This window comes from Buteo buteo, chromosome 5, assembly GCF_964188355.1.
Source record: "Buteo buteo chromosome 5, bButBut1.hap1.1, whole genome shotgun sequence".
Lineage (NCBI taxonomy): Eukaryota > Metazoa > Chordata > Aves > Accipitriformes > Accipitridae > Buteo > Buteo buteo.
This window is the reverse complement of record NC_134175.1, coordinates 32,177,529-32,192,413: the sequence shown is the minus strand read 5'-3', so window position 1 is coordinate 32,192,413 and position 14,885 is coordinate 32,177,529. Positions and strand designations below refer to the sequence as shown.

The 14,885-nt window shown below is 38.8% G+C and overlaps 1 protein-coding gene across 1 annotated transcript in view; it reads right to left on the bottom strand.

The window, feature by feature from the left end:
* Window positions 1-419: 419 nt before the first annotated feature.
* The window catches only part of LRP2 (LDL receptor related protein 2), a 134,381-nt gene continuing 119,915 nt past the window's right edge, over window positions 420-14,885 (bottom strand). The window contains exons 72-79 of the mRNA XM_075028519.1: window positions 12,797-12,887; window positions 9,888-9,955; window positions 9,612-9,732; window positions 6,965-7,094; window positions 4,574-4,693; window positions 4,371-4,478; window positions 3,072-3,143; window positions 420-1,972 (exon numbers count right to left, since the gene is read on the bottom strand). Of these exons, the coding sequence (XP_074884620.1) occupies window positions 1,811-1,972; window positions 3,072-3,143; window positions 4,371-4,478; window positions 4,574-4,693; window positions 6,965-7,094; window positions 9,612-9,732; window positions 9,888-9,955; window positions 12,797-12,887 (872 nt within the window). The 3' untranslated portion in view covers window positions 420-1,810. The remainder of the gene's footprint in view (window positions 1,973-3,071; window positions 3,144-4,370; window positions 4,479-4,573; window positions 4,694-6,964; window positions 7,095-9,611; window positions 9,733-9,887; window positions 9,956-12,796; window positions 12,888-14,885) is intronic.

The following is a 14,885-nucleotide window of genomic DNA, read 5'->3' as shown; positions in this document are numbered from 1 at the left end:
TCTCTCTTTAAAAAACATTGTGAACTCTCTCCTTAAGAACAGCAAATTGCCTTTCAAAGCAATCCTTTCTCATAGCCTTACAGACATGTATGCTGTGTCTCAGATTCTAAGGAATTTTCTACGTTAAAGCACTTAGATATGGAAGTTAATTGAACTAAGATTTTAAATGCTTATGTCCATATTACCTTGATAGTCAGTCTCTTACAATCAATAATAAGAGTTTCCTGTTTTAAGGACCAGTTTATTTAATGTGTGTAGTGGGCAGTTTTCACACTTACAGTGATATGATGTCAGTGATGCTATATCAAGAACTTTAGATAGTTGTGTGAAGCAGTAAGCACTATTCTTATTTGACCTCAGATAAAGCACTGTTGTTTTCATCTCAGAGTGCACTGAAGTCTCCACAACTGAAAAAGTATATGAAATCTTGACACAAATTATGGAATAAGGATGTGATAAAATAATACATTTATTAGATTTATTCAGCAGCATCATTTTCCAGTTGTCTTTTCTAATCAAAGTATGTTACAAAGTAATTATAAGCATTCTAATTAGAAATAGTATATATCTTGAGAACTCAGATATAAAACAATCAAATAGCAGAAGTCTCAATGATTATAACTTTAGGAATCTTTAATTTATATGACTAGCTAGCCAGGAATGCTGAATAACGTGTTCCTGCAGTGGTACTTGGAGTTTCCTCAAATGGTTCATGTTATGGAAACTACCTTGGCTGATTAATAGAAAAGCTAATAAGATGTACAGTAAATTCTGATAGAAGGTTATAGAAATAACCAGGTAACTACAAAGTCTGCATTAGTAGAAATTGTTTCCCTTTCTATTAATGTCCACCTCAGGAAATAAATAGTCAATAAAATTAAATTTTCACATTTAAAAACCTGAATAATTTCTTAAATGAACCAATATCTCTCATATTTTGCTGTTTGAAAATAAGCTGTTATACAAATCTAGCTATGTCATTTAACACTACAAATTACTTCCAGAGACTCCAGCCAAGAACAGAGCTATTCCATCGATGAGCAAGAGAAAATCTCATTAAATTAAGTACTCGTGGCACTAAAATCTAAATATATCAGATCTTTGTAAGAGCACTATTAATGGAATGGTGTTAATTGGAACCTAGAGGAAAAGTATGTGTCTTACGGATTGAGAAGAAATTATTTTATCTCAGGCAGTTAAAATACTATAAGAGCAACATTTTGCACAGGTAACCATTCAGCATAATGATGCTGCATTGACCCTTCCATCTTTTGTTTAACACAAGATAAACAGAGACACCCATTTTTACATACAGTAGTATATAATAGATGGTAAAGGTGCCCAGAGCACCAGTAGAAGTTTTAAAAGGTGCTGTTATAAATATATACTCTAAAGATCCTGTAAATCAGTAATGTTCCTCTATTTGCCTTGTTTGGTTCTTTTTTAGTTTAAGCATTTATATAATGAATTTATCCCTAAAGATACGACCAATTGCATACAGATTTCTACTAGCAACATCACCGAACAAGATAATCTTTCAAAAATTTACAAATGTACAATATATTTATAACATTACTTTCAGACAGCTTCAGTGCAAAGATATACATATAGTACATCATGATAATTGTTCATAAAAATAGAAATTGGCATTTGTCAAAAAACAAGGCATAGTTTCAACATACCTCTCCAGCCATTGGCTAAGAGATGTATATATTTTTATAAAGCATTTGAATGTGAACCTTACTCTTCTGTTTATAAAAAATATATGTGCAAATGGATGTGTCTAATTTTCCCTAAATCAGTTACCTAGCTATACCACAGAGTCCTCTTTAACAAGATTGGCGGTGTCTTTAAATGTATCCTCTGTTGCTGTATAAGCTAATGGTTGGTCTCTCTTCAGCGTAATCTTGGGAGGCAGTGAAGGAGAAGGGGTAGGGACATTTTCTGTGTCCTGTTGCTGTTCCTTTTCCATCTGAAACAAAAATCCAAGTTTAGATTCTAATGTACAAAACATCCAACTTTAACTTTCAGAAATGTTAAATAAATATCAAAGTATTTTGCTAAAGTCAAGTGTCATGGCATAAGTTATTTCTGCAAATCACCACCTATAACAAAATGAAATGCTAATTTCACCTCAGATGGTACAGCTGAGTAAATACACTACTACAAACTTACTCCACACACTGGGACTTCTATTTTAATGCTTAATGTCAGGACTAGCTTGCTATGTCTATATGTACATACATGAATGTAGATAACATTGGCACTACTACTGTTTGTAAATAGTTACATTCATTAATGTCGGGAAAATGAATCCCTGGCTTCCTGAACATTCTCTCTCTCACCTTGTTCAAGCATTAGAAACCTAAACTCTTCATAAAAGGCAGATAGTTTTAGTCACGTGACTGTAGGACTGAGATTCTTAAGTGACTTAGGCCATCTGGAAATTTTAAACTGTAAGATGAAGAGGGCTGGAATTACTGGCTTAAGTCAGTAGAACTCCAAACCTTCATACCCAAGTCAGGGGAGAATTCTCCAGCAAACATACCACCCACTGGCACACCATCTTAAAAGAACTGTCTCATCCAACTGTATGGATGAAAAAAATAGGGCTGGTATAGAAACAGAGCCGCAGTACACAGTGCTATTGAATTTTTGTGCAGTGCTGAAACCGGGACCGAGAGGGCAGAAATAGACACATCAGTCCTAGTGCAGTACAACAGCCTCTCACTTGCGCTGGGTCCCTGAGCTGTGCCAGAATGCACCAGCAAGCTGAAAGTAGCTCCTGAGATCCTGGAGCAGGAGCGGACCGCAGTGCTTGGGCTGGGAAAGCAGAGATGTGGGCAATGCAGCTGTGCTGCCTGAGCTGGATACCTGCTGAACACCTCATTCTCCATGAGACTTTACAACTTTTCTCAAAACTACTTCAGTCCTACCTTGACCTGGGCTGGAATTTCTGTGCTGCTTCACTTAGCAGCAGAATCTACCCATAATCTTTATCCTATGAAAGCAAGATCAAAGTCCAACAGTACATTAGCTGAAAAATAGAATTATACAATATTAAGCAATACCTCCGCATATATTGGGTTTTCAAAATTAGTGTTTTGTTTCATTTTTCTCTTGAAGAAACTCCACTTTGATTCCTGAAACATAAAAATTATTAGAACTTTACATATTTTTCTCACAACTTCTCTGGAAACTGTTGTTGGACTTCATTTGCACTGACTGCTAACTCCGTGATTTCAGCTGGATATTCTTACATTACCATGTTGTAATTCTAAGCATGGGACCCAACTTTCTTTTCTGCTAGATAACCAGTTATGGTTATTTAACTTAAAGCAGTATTCACAAGGCTAGGCCAGAAGGCAATAAAAATGACTAAATTAATTCAAGGAAGCCTATCATTCCAGACAAATAGGTCAAAGAGGAAAAAAAGTCTGGAAAACAACACAAAAGCAATTACTGAGGGACATGAAACTACAACAAAAGGTTGACAGAGCTGTCATTTCAAAGCTCATCAGCAGTGCTTTTTAGTGCACAATGTGTGAAAATAGTCCTGTAAACAAGCCACCATCAGCTCATTCAGATGGATTTTAAGGCAAAAATATATCTTGCATGAATCAGAATAATCTAGATGAGGCAATACTTGATCTTGATTCTTCAAATGTCCTGCAAGAACACATAGAACAAATGTCTTAAATGTCCTTGCTAGCACTTCTAAATATGGTTAAAATTACAAATAAATGTGAAAAAGACGATGACAGTACACTGACTAAATGTCTTATTTCAATTTTCTGTACCAAACCCTGTTGGATTTTCACTGTTGTAGACCAAAATGTAATTTTTCTTGGGTTTTCTTTTCATATTTTATAGTGGGAAAAAAAAAAAGAAAACAAACCCACACTCTGCTGCTTCTATCAAGGTATAATTCATTAGGTGTTTACAAATAATCGTTAGAAGTCCAAAGTAAAGCCTTAGTTACAATAATTTCTGCTGGGGAGCAATGACAATTTTCAGACTAGTATCTGCCCTCAAAATGAAGCACAAACAGTGAAAGGAAATTTTCTGTTTCATCTATTCACTTCAAAATAACTGGGTGGGCCAGGAAGAAGAGGGGGTTTAATCCAGATAGATCCTTACTGTGTGCCCTGGGCAATTCCATACTTGTGCTGCTTTTCTCTTATCAAACTGTTCCTGACTAGCTCTTGTAAATATGGTTCAGTTAGTTGGACTCAATGAAGATAATGTGCCAACTCTATGGCATTAGTTACAGACAACTGAAACTATATTGCAGCTTCCCTAACAATTCAATTTCCCTGATTTGGAGCACAAAACAACCAAGGCAGCCTCAGAGCATTTCTATGTCCTACCTGAGGTGCATCTGTACTCTGAGAGGGTTCTTTTGGACTAGCAGATATCACAGAGGCATACACAGGATTTTCAAAATTTTCATTTTCCTCAGTACCAGCTGCTGCTACCTGTAGGAGGAGAAGGAAAATCAACATTATTCAAAGAAGAAAAGAAGGTCATAAAGGAAAAAGAAGGGTGAAAGTCAAGCCTAAGTTTTTCTTACGTGTGTTGGCCGAACAACTGTAACTGCACTGGCTGTGGTGGCTCCACCATCTCTGGTTGCATACATCGGATTTTCAAATGTGATTGGCTGTTTCCCTGACTCCACTGCAAAGTTTTCATTCTATGAAAAAAAAAACCCAAAACAAAAAAAAAAAAAACCACCAAAACAACAACTGCAGTGCAATAAACACCTCCATACTCCTAGGAATTAACTTACAGTCCAATTCTTCATCTCGGGCAATAACGAATGTTTACTTTCAAATAGGCTTAGACAAAATCTAGCATCTGTTAAAATCATAACATTAGTTTACCATTCATTATTTTACTCCCTGACTTACCAGCCTGGACCATTGACTGTTCCAATATTATCCCATTTCCTAGCTGGACAAATCCCGTCCCCCCATTTCAATAATTGACTCAACGTATTTTATGATGAGGAAGGATGACTCTCACAAATCACACCTTCAACAGGGAAGAGACATCAAAGGAAGCATAATCCCAAAATAAATGTTTCATTTTAGAGACGTCAAAGTGGCATACAAATTAATAAGCACTATCTGACATATAAAGGAATGGGATTCATTCATTTTGTCCCAGCAGGGATACTGCTATATTTTTGAGACAAGACAGTAAGTGCATCCCCTTAGTTATAACATATGAGTTACGTCAGAAATAAAATGTTTCACAGTTTTTTAGCATATCTTTTATTGTGAATCAATGCTTTGCCCATGCATGAAGACCACTGTGTGGATAGCAGCTGCTTCACACATATTGTACCAAACCCTGAGCTGCAGCTATGGTACACAGCGGGTGGGCAGAGGTGCTAAGTATTTCTTAAGAAAATATTTACTGCTACATAAGGATAGCCACCCAGGGCTAGCCAGCTAAGCATCAACACGTAGAAGGGTAATGAAAGCAAAACCCCACCCAGACTCACTTGTCCTGCTCCCTGTCACAGCCCCATCACAGGAATAGTAAGGAATAACATGGGAATAGTATATCAGCTAGTTCTTTAAACCTGTCTCATTTCTACAAACCATTGCTCATGCCATAAGGATTCATGCTTTGTGCTATCAGAGTATAGGTCTTGACCACATAGTAAACTCTTGTCAGCTCCCTCAAATTAGCCTAGCTTGGCTAAGAACAGCCACACTGAAAAATATCAACTCATGCATATGTGATGTTAAAGTTTGAGGAGGCACATCCCACGGTTCTTCGCTGCTGTAAACCAAACCCTTTGAATTCTTTCCCAGTGAACGATACAATTGTTTGTTTATACTCTGAATACATAGGGAGAATTAACACTACTTAAGTAGAAATAGCCTGTATCCAGACATGTTATTAGCAATGTAAAAACTGCATCAGTTGGACTTCAGTATGTCAATATAGGCCAGAAAATGGAAAGCACCATAAAGTTTTTCATGCATGAAAAAGATTTGAGGTAATATTCAAGCCTAAAGCTCCTTTCCCAGTATTTACCAAATGTTCATATGGTTATTTCATTACACAAGCTGCCTAGTTTTAATGAAGAGTGTGTTTCTTCATCTAGAAAAAGGTCATATAGATATATTATGAGCTTATCTCCGCTAGCTGTTTCATTTCATATTAATTTACTGTCAGTTAAGTCTGTAATTTATCTTTAACTTTAAAAGGTTAGGGAGTGTCCAGCGTAGACTTTGCATCAAGCGCTTATTATTTAAACATACCTGTGATCTGTTTCCTATAAGTAAAAATCTTTTGTACATTGTACTTCTTGGGGTAAACAGGGCAATATTTTTTCCAAGGAAAAACTAAACAGTACAGGAAACACAAGGATGTGCTATTTCGCAGAAGTGCATAACAAAACACGGATGAAGTAGAGTTACACTTTATGACATCCCCAAAACTATTAAACATGATTTGTTTAAATTTGCTAAAATAAGAAACTGTCCAATTTATAATTTGTTGCACAAAGTAGTGTATCCTGTGGTTAGGCTTGAGTTTTACCTCTGAAGTTTCTAACATATAGTCTGGATTTGAAAACCACATATTTTAACCTGTTCTATGGAACACAAAGACCCTCAAAAAAATTCCTTGTTATAATATTTTCATTTGCCTATTCATTCCCTGTACATTCCATGAATATGCTGAAATAGATAAGGGGGTAATTGACATAATTTCCACCATAAAAATCTTGAGAAAAGTCACATTATTCTGAAGAACAGGCTACATTTGTCCTTGCCTTCAATTTACAAAAATCTATTTCAGGAAATTATCAATCAATGTTCACTTCTTTTTCTAGAACACATTTATCATCTCACTATCTTTTTTACATAAAAGACTTCCCTCTATCAGCTAAAAATGAAATTAAAAGAACACAATTCAAAAAAATTATTTCAGAACTAAGCCTTACCATTTGCATTGCTCTGTCTATAGCAGAATCTCCTCCAAAGCCAGAGACTCCTATGTCCATACTCTCATCTTCTCCAGATCGGAAAGTTACCCCATTACCATTTTCAGTAGATTTTACAAGACTGCTTAAACTACCAAAAAAAAAAAAAAAAAAAAAAAAAAAAAAGGGAACAGATTACACAGAAAAAGAGCTTATAATACAAACTTTTTCTAGTTGTTCTTCTAAGCATAATTACCACTTGGTATTCTGGAGAAAAGGAGGCTGAGGGGAGACCTTATCGCTCTCTACAACTACCTGAAAGGAGGTTGCAGTGAGGTGGGTGCTGGTCTCTTCTGTCAGGTGGCTGGAAATAGGACAAGAGGAAAAGGCCTCAAGTTGTGGCAGGGGAGGTTTAGGTTGGATGTTAGGAAAAATTTCTTTACTGAAAGGGTTGTCAGGTATTGGAACAGGCTGCCCAGGGAGGTGGTTGAATCACCATCCCTGGAGGTATTCAAAAAGCGAGTGGACAAGGCACTCCAGAACATGGTTTAGTGGGCATGGTTGACGGTTGGACTCGATGATCTTGAAGGCCTTTTCCAACCTAAACAATTCTATGATTCTGTGATTTTTGCTGGCTATAAGCAAGCTAGCAAGGGCACCAGAAGTAGTATTCCTGCATTAGTTCAACAGTCTTTTTAACCTAAGTCCGCCCATTCAGAATGGTCTCAACTATCTTTATGTGTGCTCATGTAGATATCAAATGAACTCAATGAATTACAATTCCCCCAAATTTACCTACATTTTGACTACTCTTACTTCACTGTTGATTTACAGACAAATGCATGAATCCACTCAGTTATTCAAATTCATTGAAACTGATTTTAAAAAAATGCAGCTGAAATGGCATACAAATTTGTGGATGTAATTCCAACAACACCTATACTAAAAATATTTATGCATGCAAATCACAAAGATACCTACAGGATACTGTTTTCATATAAGCAAATGTTCAATCTGCGTATAGATTTATGGTAACAACAAGTGCACGTTAGATTTACATGAGAAATATTGGAAATGGGCTGAAGAAACACTGTCAGGCTCAAAATAATAGAAGCAGTAAAAGATAGTATTGAGTAGCCAAATACAGGACCTTCCACACAAAAATCCGGGCATGCAACTCCTCAAAAACATGCAACTACATATCCACTGCAGAGTTAAACTTTGAGTTCATTTTGTCAAATTTGCCAAACTTGAAGGAAGATAGAAGCATTGGAATATTCTTTCCATTTGTGTGTCCTCGTTAGAGCTGGTTATGCTAAAATTTTGCCTACAGCTAGTGTGTTGTGCACACACTTTACCAGTTGGCTCCATAGGCATCAGCTGATTCAATTTAAAAAAACTTAAATCTTAGCTGTGATTTCTGTACATGGACAAGTTCCATGTTAAGGGCAACAGCTAAGCTATGGCTTGATTAACTCTGCAGTAAAGGTATGAGTTAACAGTTCAAAGACGGATTGAGCAATGGCAGCACTAAGGTATATTCATCGCAGAAATGAAAACTGTGAATCAAGCCTCACAGACAAAAACCTGACATCTCCATTTCACATGGCCTCATAACTTATACGAGAAGTATTGTTGAACAGTAAAGTTCAAGTCAGTACATTAAAATTTCTACTTGTTCACTATCTGACGATGCAGAAAATTTCCATTCAAGAAAGCAAGAAGCAGTGAATTTCAGTGAGCAGCTTAGGGATCTCTTACAAACTCTTTGATCTGCAGGATTGATGTGCACAAAATTTTTGCCCCAATTTAACTATGTCAAGTCATAAATAAATTTAATTATTTCAGTGTAATCCTCCAGTGAGGAAGCAGTTATAGCTACAGCCACATTACTGATTACAAAGATTTAATTACACTGATTTAAGACCTACTACTGTGAAATTGGTGCAAAGACTATGAAGATGCAGCTTTATGCCTTTAAAGACACAGAATTTGCTTAAAGCTAAAAAAAAATGTGAAGCATCATATTCTGACATCTTTTTTTAAAAAATTAATTTAAAATCATTACAAATGTTTTCTTCATCTTCCTTTGATTTAAAACATCACATGTTTTTGAATGATATTTCAGAAAGCTGGTTTTCACTGGACAGCATGACTGTCAGGAGAACAGGAACCTATAAAAAGCCCAGACTTCTCAGGCACTGGAAGCAGATAGAAGTTCACTATACATGCCCCGTATTATTTTTAAACTGATTAATACAGTGTTGCAGACAAGCCCAGCCTTTCAATGTTAAAAAGATCTCTTTGCCAGAATCACCTTCTGACAAAGTTTTATAAAAAATTAAAACATATCTAACTATGGTCTTTTGTATCTTTTTGAACTGACTATCCTGTTCCAGATCTGGTAAACAGTCTTCTATATTGCTTATTATTTAAAAGCTAATTTGGAATGTAGAAGAGTTTTACAATAGTCCTTTGTTACAAAATAATGATCAGCTATGATATTGCTTGGAATCAGAAATCCACTGGAATTGCCGCAACGCTGCACTTCCCGTATTCCAACAGAATGGGCACATGGCAAACAAACCAGATTTTTCAGAAATATTTAGTAACAAACATACATTTTGAGTGCACAGACATTCCAGCTGTGAAAACCTTCAAAACATACCTTGGTAGTTTGGGAAGCGCTGGTAAAAGGGAGCCTGTTCGTCTGTAGTTAAAAAAGCCTCCAACTGCTAACACTCCAATTATTATGATTAGTATGACTGTCAGCAAAACTGCTACTGCTGCTGTCAAAGAAGAACAAGCAAACATTCAAGCAAGCATAGCTCAATGTAAAAAAGAGCTCAGAGAATTAGAAGCTTGACTCCGTACAGGTATCATAGTGAGATATTATACATTCTTTAGCTCAAAACATCAAGTGTAATATATACTTGAAGCTTACTTGTTCCAGGAGGCACTCCCTTTGACAATCCTATTTCACAATAATTCCCAGTGTAGCCATAAGAACACCTGTAAATATAAGAAGGACAGCTGACCAAATGGCTTTTATTAAGTCTAAGATCTCAGCTTTATTATTATATTCCGTAATGTTTATCTACATGCCATAAATTTTAACTCCATGCTCAGTAATTATATATTTCACTGACTGTAAATATAGTATGTCTGCTATCTTCATAGAATTAAAAGTGGAAATAAAAAGTGCTGAGTCAGAAAACTAGTCACTGAAGTCAAAAGATTTTGTTTCAGCAGAGCATTGGTGGCACCTACTGGCTGTTGCAAGCTACATTTACTGAGCATTAATTCTCTATTGTTACAATTTTCTAGAATGATAGAATCATAGAATGGTTTGGCTTGGAACGGGCTTTAAAGATTATCTAGTTCCAACCACCTTGCCATGGGCAGGGACACCTTCCAATCAGACCAGGCTGCTCAAAGCCCCATCCAACCTGGCCTTGAACACTGCCAGGGATGGGGCATCCACAACCTCTCTGGGCAACCTGTTCCAGCGCCTCACTGCCCGCACAGTAAAGAACTGCTTCCTTACATCTGATCTAAATCTACCCTCTTTCAGTTTAAAGCCATTACCCCTTGTCCTATCACTACATGCCCTTGTAAAAGTCCCTCTCCAGCTTTCCTGTAGGCCCCTTTTAGGTACTGGAAGGCTGCTATAGGGTGTCCCCAGAGCCTTCTCTTCTCCAGAGTGAACAACCCCAACTCTCTCAGCCTGTCTTCATAGCTCCAGACCTCTGATCATCTTCACGGCCCTCCTCTGGACTCGCTCCAACAAGTCCATGTCCTTCTTATGTTGGGGCCCCCAGAGGTGAATGCAGTACTCCAGTGGGGGTCTCACAAGAGCAGAGTAGAGGGGGAGAATCACCTTCCTCTGCCTGCTGGTCACGTTTCTTTTGAGGCAGCCCAGGATGCAAGTGGCTTTCTGGGCCGCAAGTGCACATTGCTGGGTCATGTTGAGCTTCTCATCAACCAACATCCCCAAGTCCTTCTCCTCGGGGCTGCTCTCAATCCACTCATCGCCCAGCCTGTATTTGTACTTGGGATTGCCCCAACCCACGTGTGGGACCTTGCACTTGGCCTTGTTGAACTTCATGAGGTTCACACAGGCCCACCTCTTAAGCCTGTCAAGGTCCTTCTGGATGGCATCCCTTCCCTCCAGTGTGTCAGCTGCACCATACAGCTTGGTGTCATCAGCAAACTTGCTGAGGGTGCACTCAATCCCACTGTCCATGTCGCTGACAGAGATATTAAACAGAGCCAGTCCCAATACCAATCCTTGAGGAACGCCACTCATCGCTGGCCTCCACTTGAACATCAAGTCATTGACTGCAACTCTTTGAGTGCAACCATCCAGCCAATTCCTTATCCACTGAGTGGTCCATCTGTCAAATCCATGTCTCTCCAATTTAGAGACAAGGATGTTGTGTGGGACAGTGCCAAATGCTGACCAAATTTGTCAGGCACGATTTGCCTTTAGTAAGCTGTGTTGGCTGTCACCGATCACCTCCTTATTTTCTGTGTGCCCTAGCATAGTTTCCAGGAGGATCTGCTCCATGATCTTGCCGGGCACAGAGGTGAGACTGACTGGCCTGTAGTTCCCTGGGTCTTCCTTTTTTCCCCTTTTTAAAAATGGGGGTTATGTTTCCCCTTTTCCAGTCAGTGGGAACTTCCCCAGACTGCCACGACTTCTCAAATATGATGGATAGTGACTTAGCCACTTCATCCGCCGGTTCCCTCAGGACCCACAGATGCATCTCATCAGGTTCTATGGACTCGTGCATCTTCAGGTTCCTTAGATGGTCTTGAACCTGATCTTCTACAGTGGGCGGTTCTTCGTTCTCCCAGTCCCTGCCTTCTGCGACTTGGGCAGTGTGGCTGGAGCACTTGCCAGTGAAGACTGAGGCAGAAAAGTTGTTGAGTACCTCAGCCTTCCCCATATCCCAGGTAACCAGGTCTCTCATTTCCTTCCAGAAAGGGCCCACATTTTCCCTAGTCTTCCTTTTATCACCAACGTACCTACAGAAGCTTTTCTTGTTGCCCTTGACGTCCCTGGGCAGATTTTATTCTATCAGGACTTTGGCTTTCCTAACCTGATTCCTGGCTGCTTGGACAATTTCTCTGTATTCCTCTCAGGCTACCTGTCCTTGCTTCCACCCTCCGTAGGCTTCTGTTTGCGTTTGAGTTTGTCCAGGAGCTCCTTGTTCATCCATGCAGGCCTCCTGGCGTTTTTGCCTGACTTCTTCTTTGATGGGATGCATCACTCCTGAGCTTGGAGGAGGTGATCCCTGAATATTAACCAGCTTTCTTGGGCCCCTCTTCCCTCCACAGCTTTATCCCCACTCTACCAAGCAGATTCCCGAAGAGGCCAAAGTCTGCTCTCCTGAAGTCCAGGGTAGTGAGCTTGCTGTGTGCCCTCCTTGCTGCCCTAAGGATCTTGAACTCCACCATTTCATGGTCACTGCAGCGAAGGCTGCCCTCGAGCTTCACATTCCCCACCAGCCGCCCTTTGTTGGTGAGAACAAGGTCCAGCATAGCACCTCCCCTCACTGGCTCCTCTACCACCGTAGCCTTGGTATAGCCTTTTACTAGAATCTTCAGAGGTTTGCCTTTCTGGTTTTTTTGTTGTTTTGGGGTTTTTTCCAAACAGAAGCATTTACATTGTTTATTTGCTGATAGTTTTATGTGTGTATGTGTTTTTCTGTGATTGTTACAAACATGCTACTGCAGATATATGACATCTTCTGAAGCATTTCCAACACAATTCAAAATGTTAATTGTTTTGTGAGACTAAATCAGCACAATCTGACCCAGGACTACCCTAACAACATACTGACTTACTTGCATTTCGGAAGACTGCTTTCATCTATATAGCATGTTCCTCCATACATGCACCTGCATGCTGGTGGCATTGTGGGAGGGGATTCAATAGCTGCAAAATTCAAAAGCCACATATGTGTTATCAAGACATCTTCAATAAAAGAAATACTACCACAGAGCCTTTTATTTATCTCTACAGAACTTGCATATGCAAACTCACAGGCTATTTTTCAGAAGCTTTGCTTTTAACAGCACATGTGTTTGCTGCTCTTATATTTATTTTTCTCCCAAATTAGCTTATTTTAACTAAAGTAAAACCTATTCTCAGGAATAATAGTCTCAGGACTTATTCAGGAAAAGTAGGTGTAGACAACTCAAAAGCTGTATGTCCCATCACTTTCTTTTGCCAGTGCAATGCAGCCCACCGCCACCTTTCAGACCTCTCCATTCAGAAAGCAGCAATACTTCATCTGCTTTGCCCAGACTCTCCCATCCAACCAGCTGGAAGTTGCACAGAGAGGGCCAAACTGTGATGCATTTACTTATGAAGAAAAGCAGGGGATGGAAACATGCACGCAGGAGGGCCCTCTAAACTCTCATACATCCTGACAGTGAGAACAAGAGGTAAACCCAAAGTCCTCAGAGTTTTCTGCCAGTACAGAGCTCAGGCTGATGGCTTGGCACCAGGTAGCGCAGAAGCCTGTCCTTCATCATGCCAGTGCCTCAGCTGCACTTCAGGAGCCCTGAGGTGCCCAAGTGGCCGTGCTGCCTGAGCTGGCCCAAACACAGAGCTACAAGTGTTCTGATGTTATTCTAAAGATGAGTCAAGTGAAAAAAAAGTGGAAAGTTGTACTAGCCTTCTGTAAGACCTCAGGATATGTCGTCAGAAAAGTGTAGTTCACATAGGAAAAGCTCTGGATCTTAGATATCATTATAGGCTGTAAATTAAGGATGGACTTTGACAGTCTGTCTTACACTGATAAGTTAGATCTTAATACTTTTGCCATAAAATTTTTATCAGCCAGAGGTAGAGGAAGTCTGTTGCTACAATGTTCCTTACAGGTAAAAATCCCTTCAAGTAAATGGGATACAAAATGGGGAAATGCAGAGGTCTTACAGGCTGTGTTTCTCAGTAGCTGCAATATAGGGAAAAGACCAAATAAACCAAATGTATATACAAAAGCTATGTTTGGTCAGTATGTCATGTCAATTATGGCAGTCACAATTCACTGGCTAAAAAAATTTTCTTAAAGTCAAGATAAAAACTGAAGTTCAAAAATGGAGGCGGCACTGTATATCCTATTTGCTGTCTCCTCCCTTTCCTCAAAATAAGGTCAAGCACAGTTTTCTTAATTCCCAGACATTTTATGTAAATCAGTTTCATCAAAGAATAACAAATTCAGTGTCCTTAGAGCAATAAACGGCAAATTGCAAATGCAATCAAGAGTGTTATTGATCCCTAATTTGAACACATATTGCACACTTCCATTCACTATTACATCATATTACTACCTCCTCCTTCTGCAGCTCACATCATGTGGCAATAGGAAAGAGCATTAACAATTATTAAGAAAATGTAATTTATAGGTAAGGCAGTGTAAAAAATTATGACATTTTCATTTTTAATGCAAAAAGAAGATAATTTGGAGAAGATTAACAATAGAAAAGATGCCAGACATAATGTTATAAAGTATAATGTATTAGGGATATCTTGCAAGGACAAGTACAAGGACATCTGGCTACCACCCACATCACTGTAAGCTAAGAATGCAGACTCTCGGGTAGAAAACCAGAAATCCTGCAGTGGTATGCTCTTTCTTCTCAGGAAAGGATGAGCAATTCTATTGTATTAGCACTCCCGGAAGCACTGTGGGGGCTTTGCTGCAATGCAACAACCAAGCACTAAATTCTAGTGCTTAAAAGGCTTTTCAGTGTATGATAATTATCTAGAAGTTATCTCTGTTCACGCTGCGAGTTCTGTAAGCTTTGTTTCAAGTTTCTATTGTATTCTATCATACTGATCAAACAATACCTTGTACAGAATTGTAAACATAATTGAAAACCATAATTTGTCAGAAATTCTCTAGTTCTGAAATCAACACATTTGAAA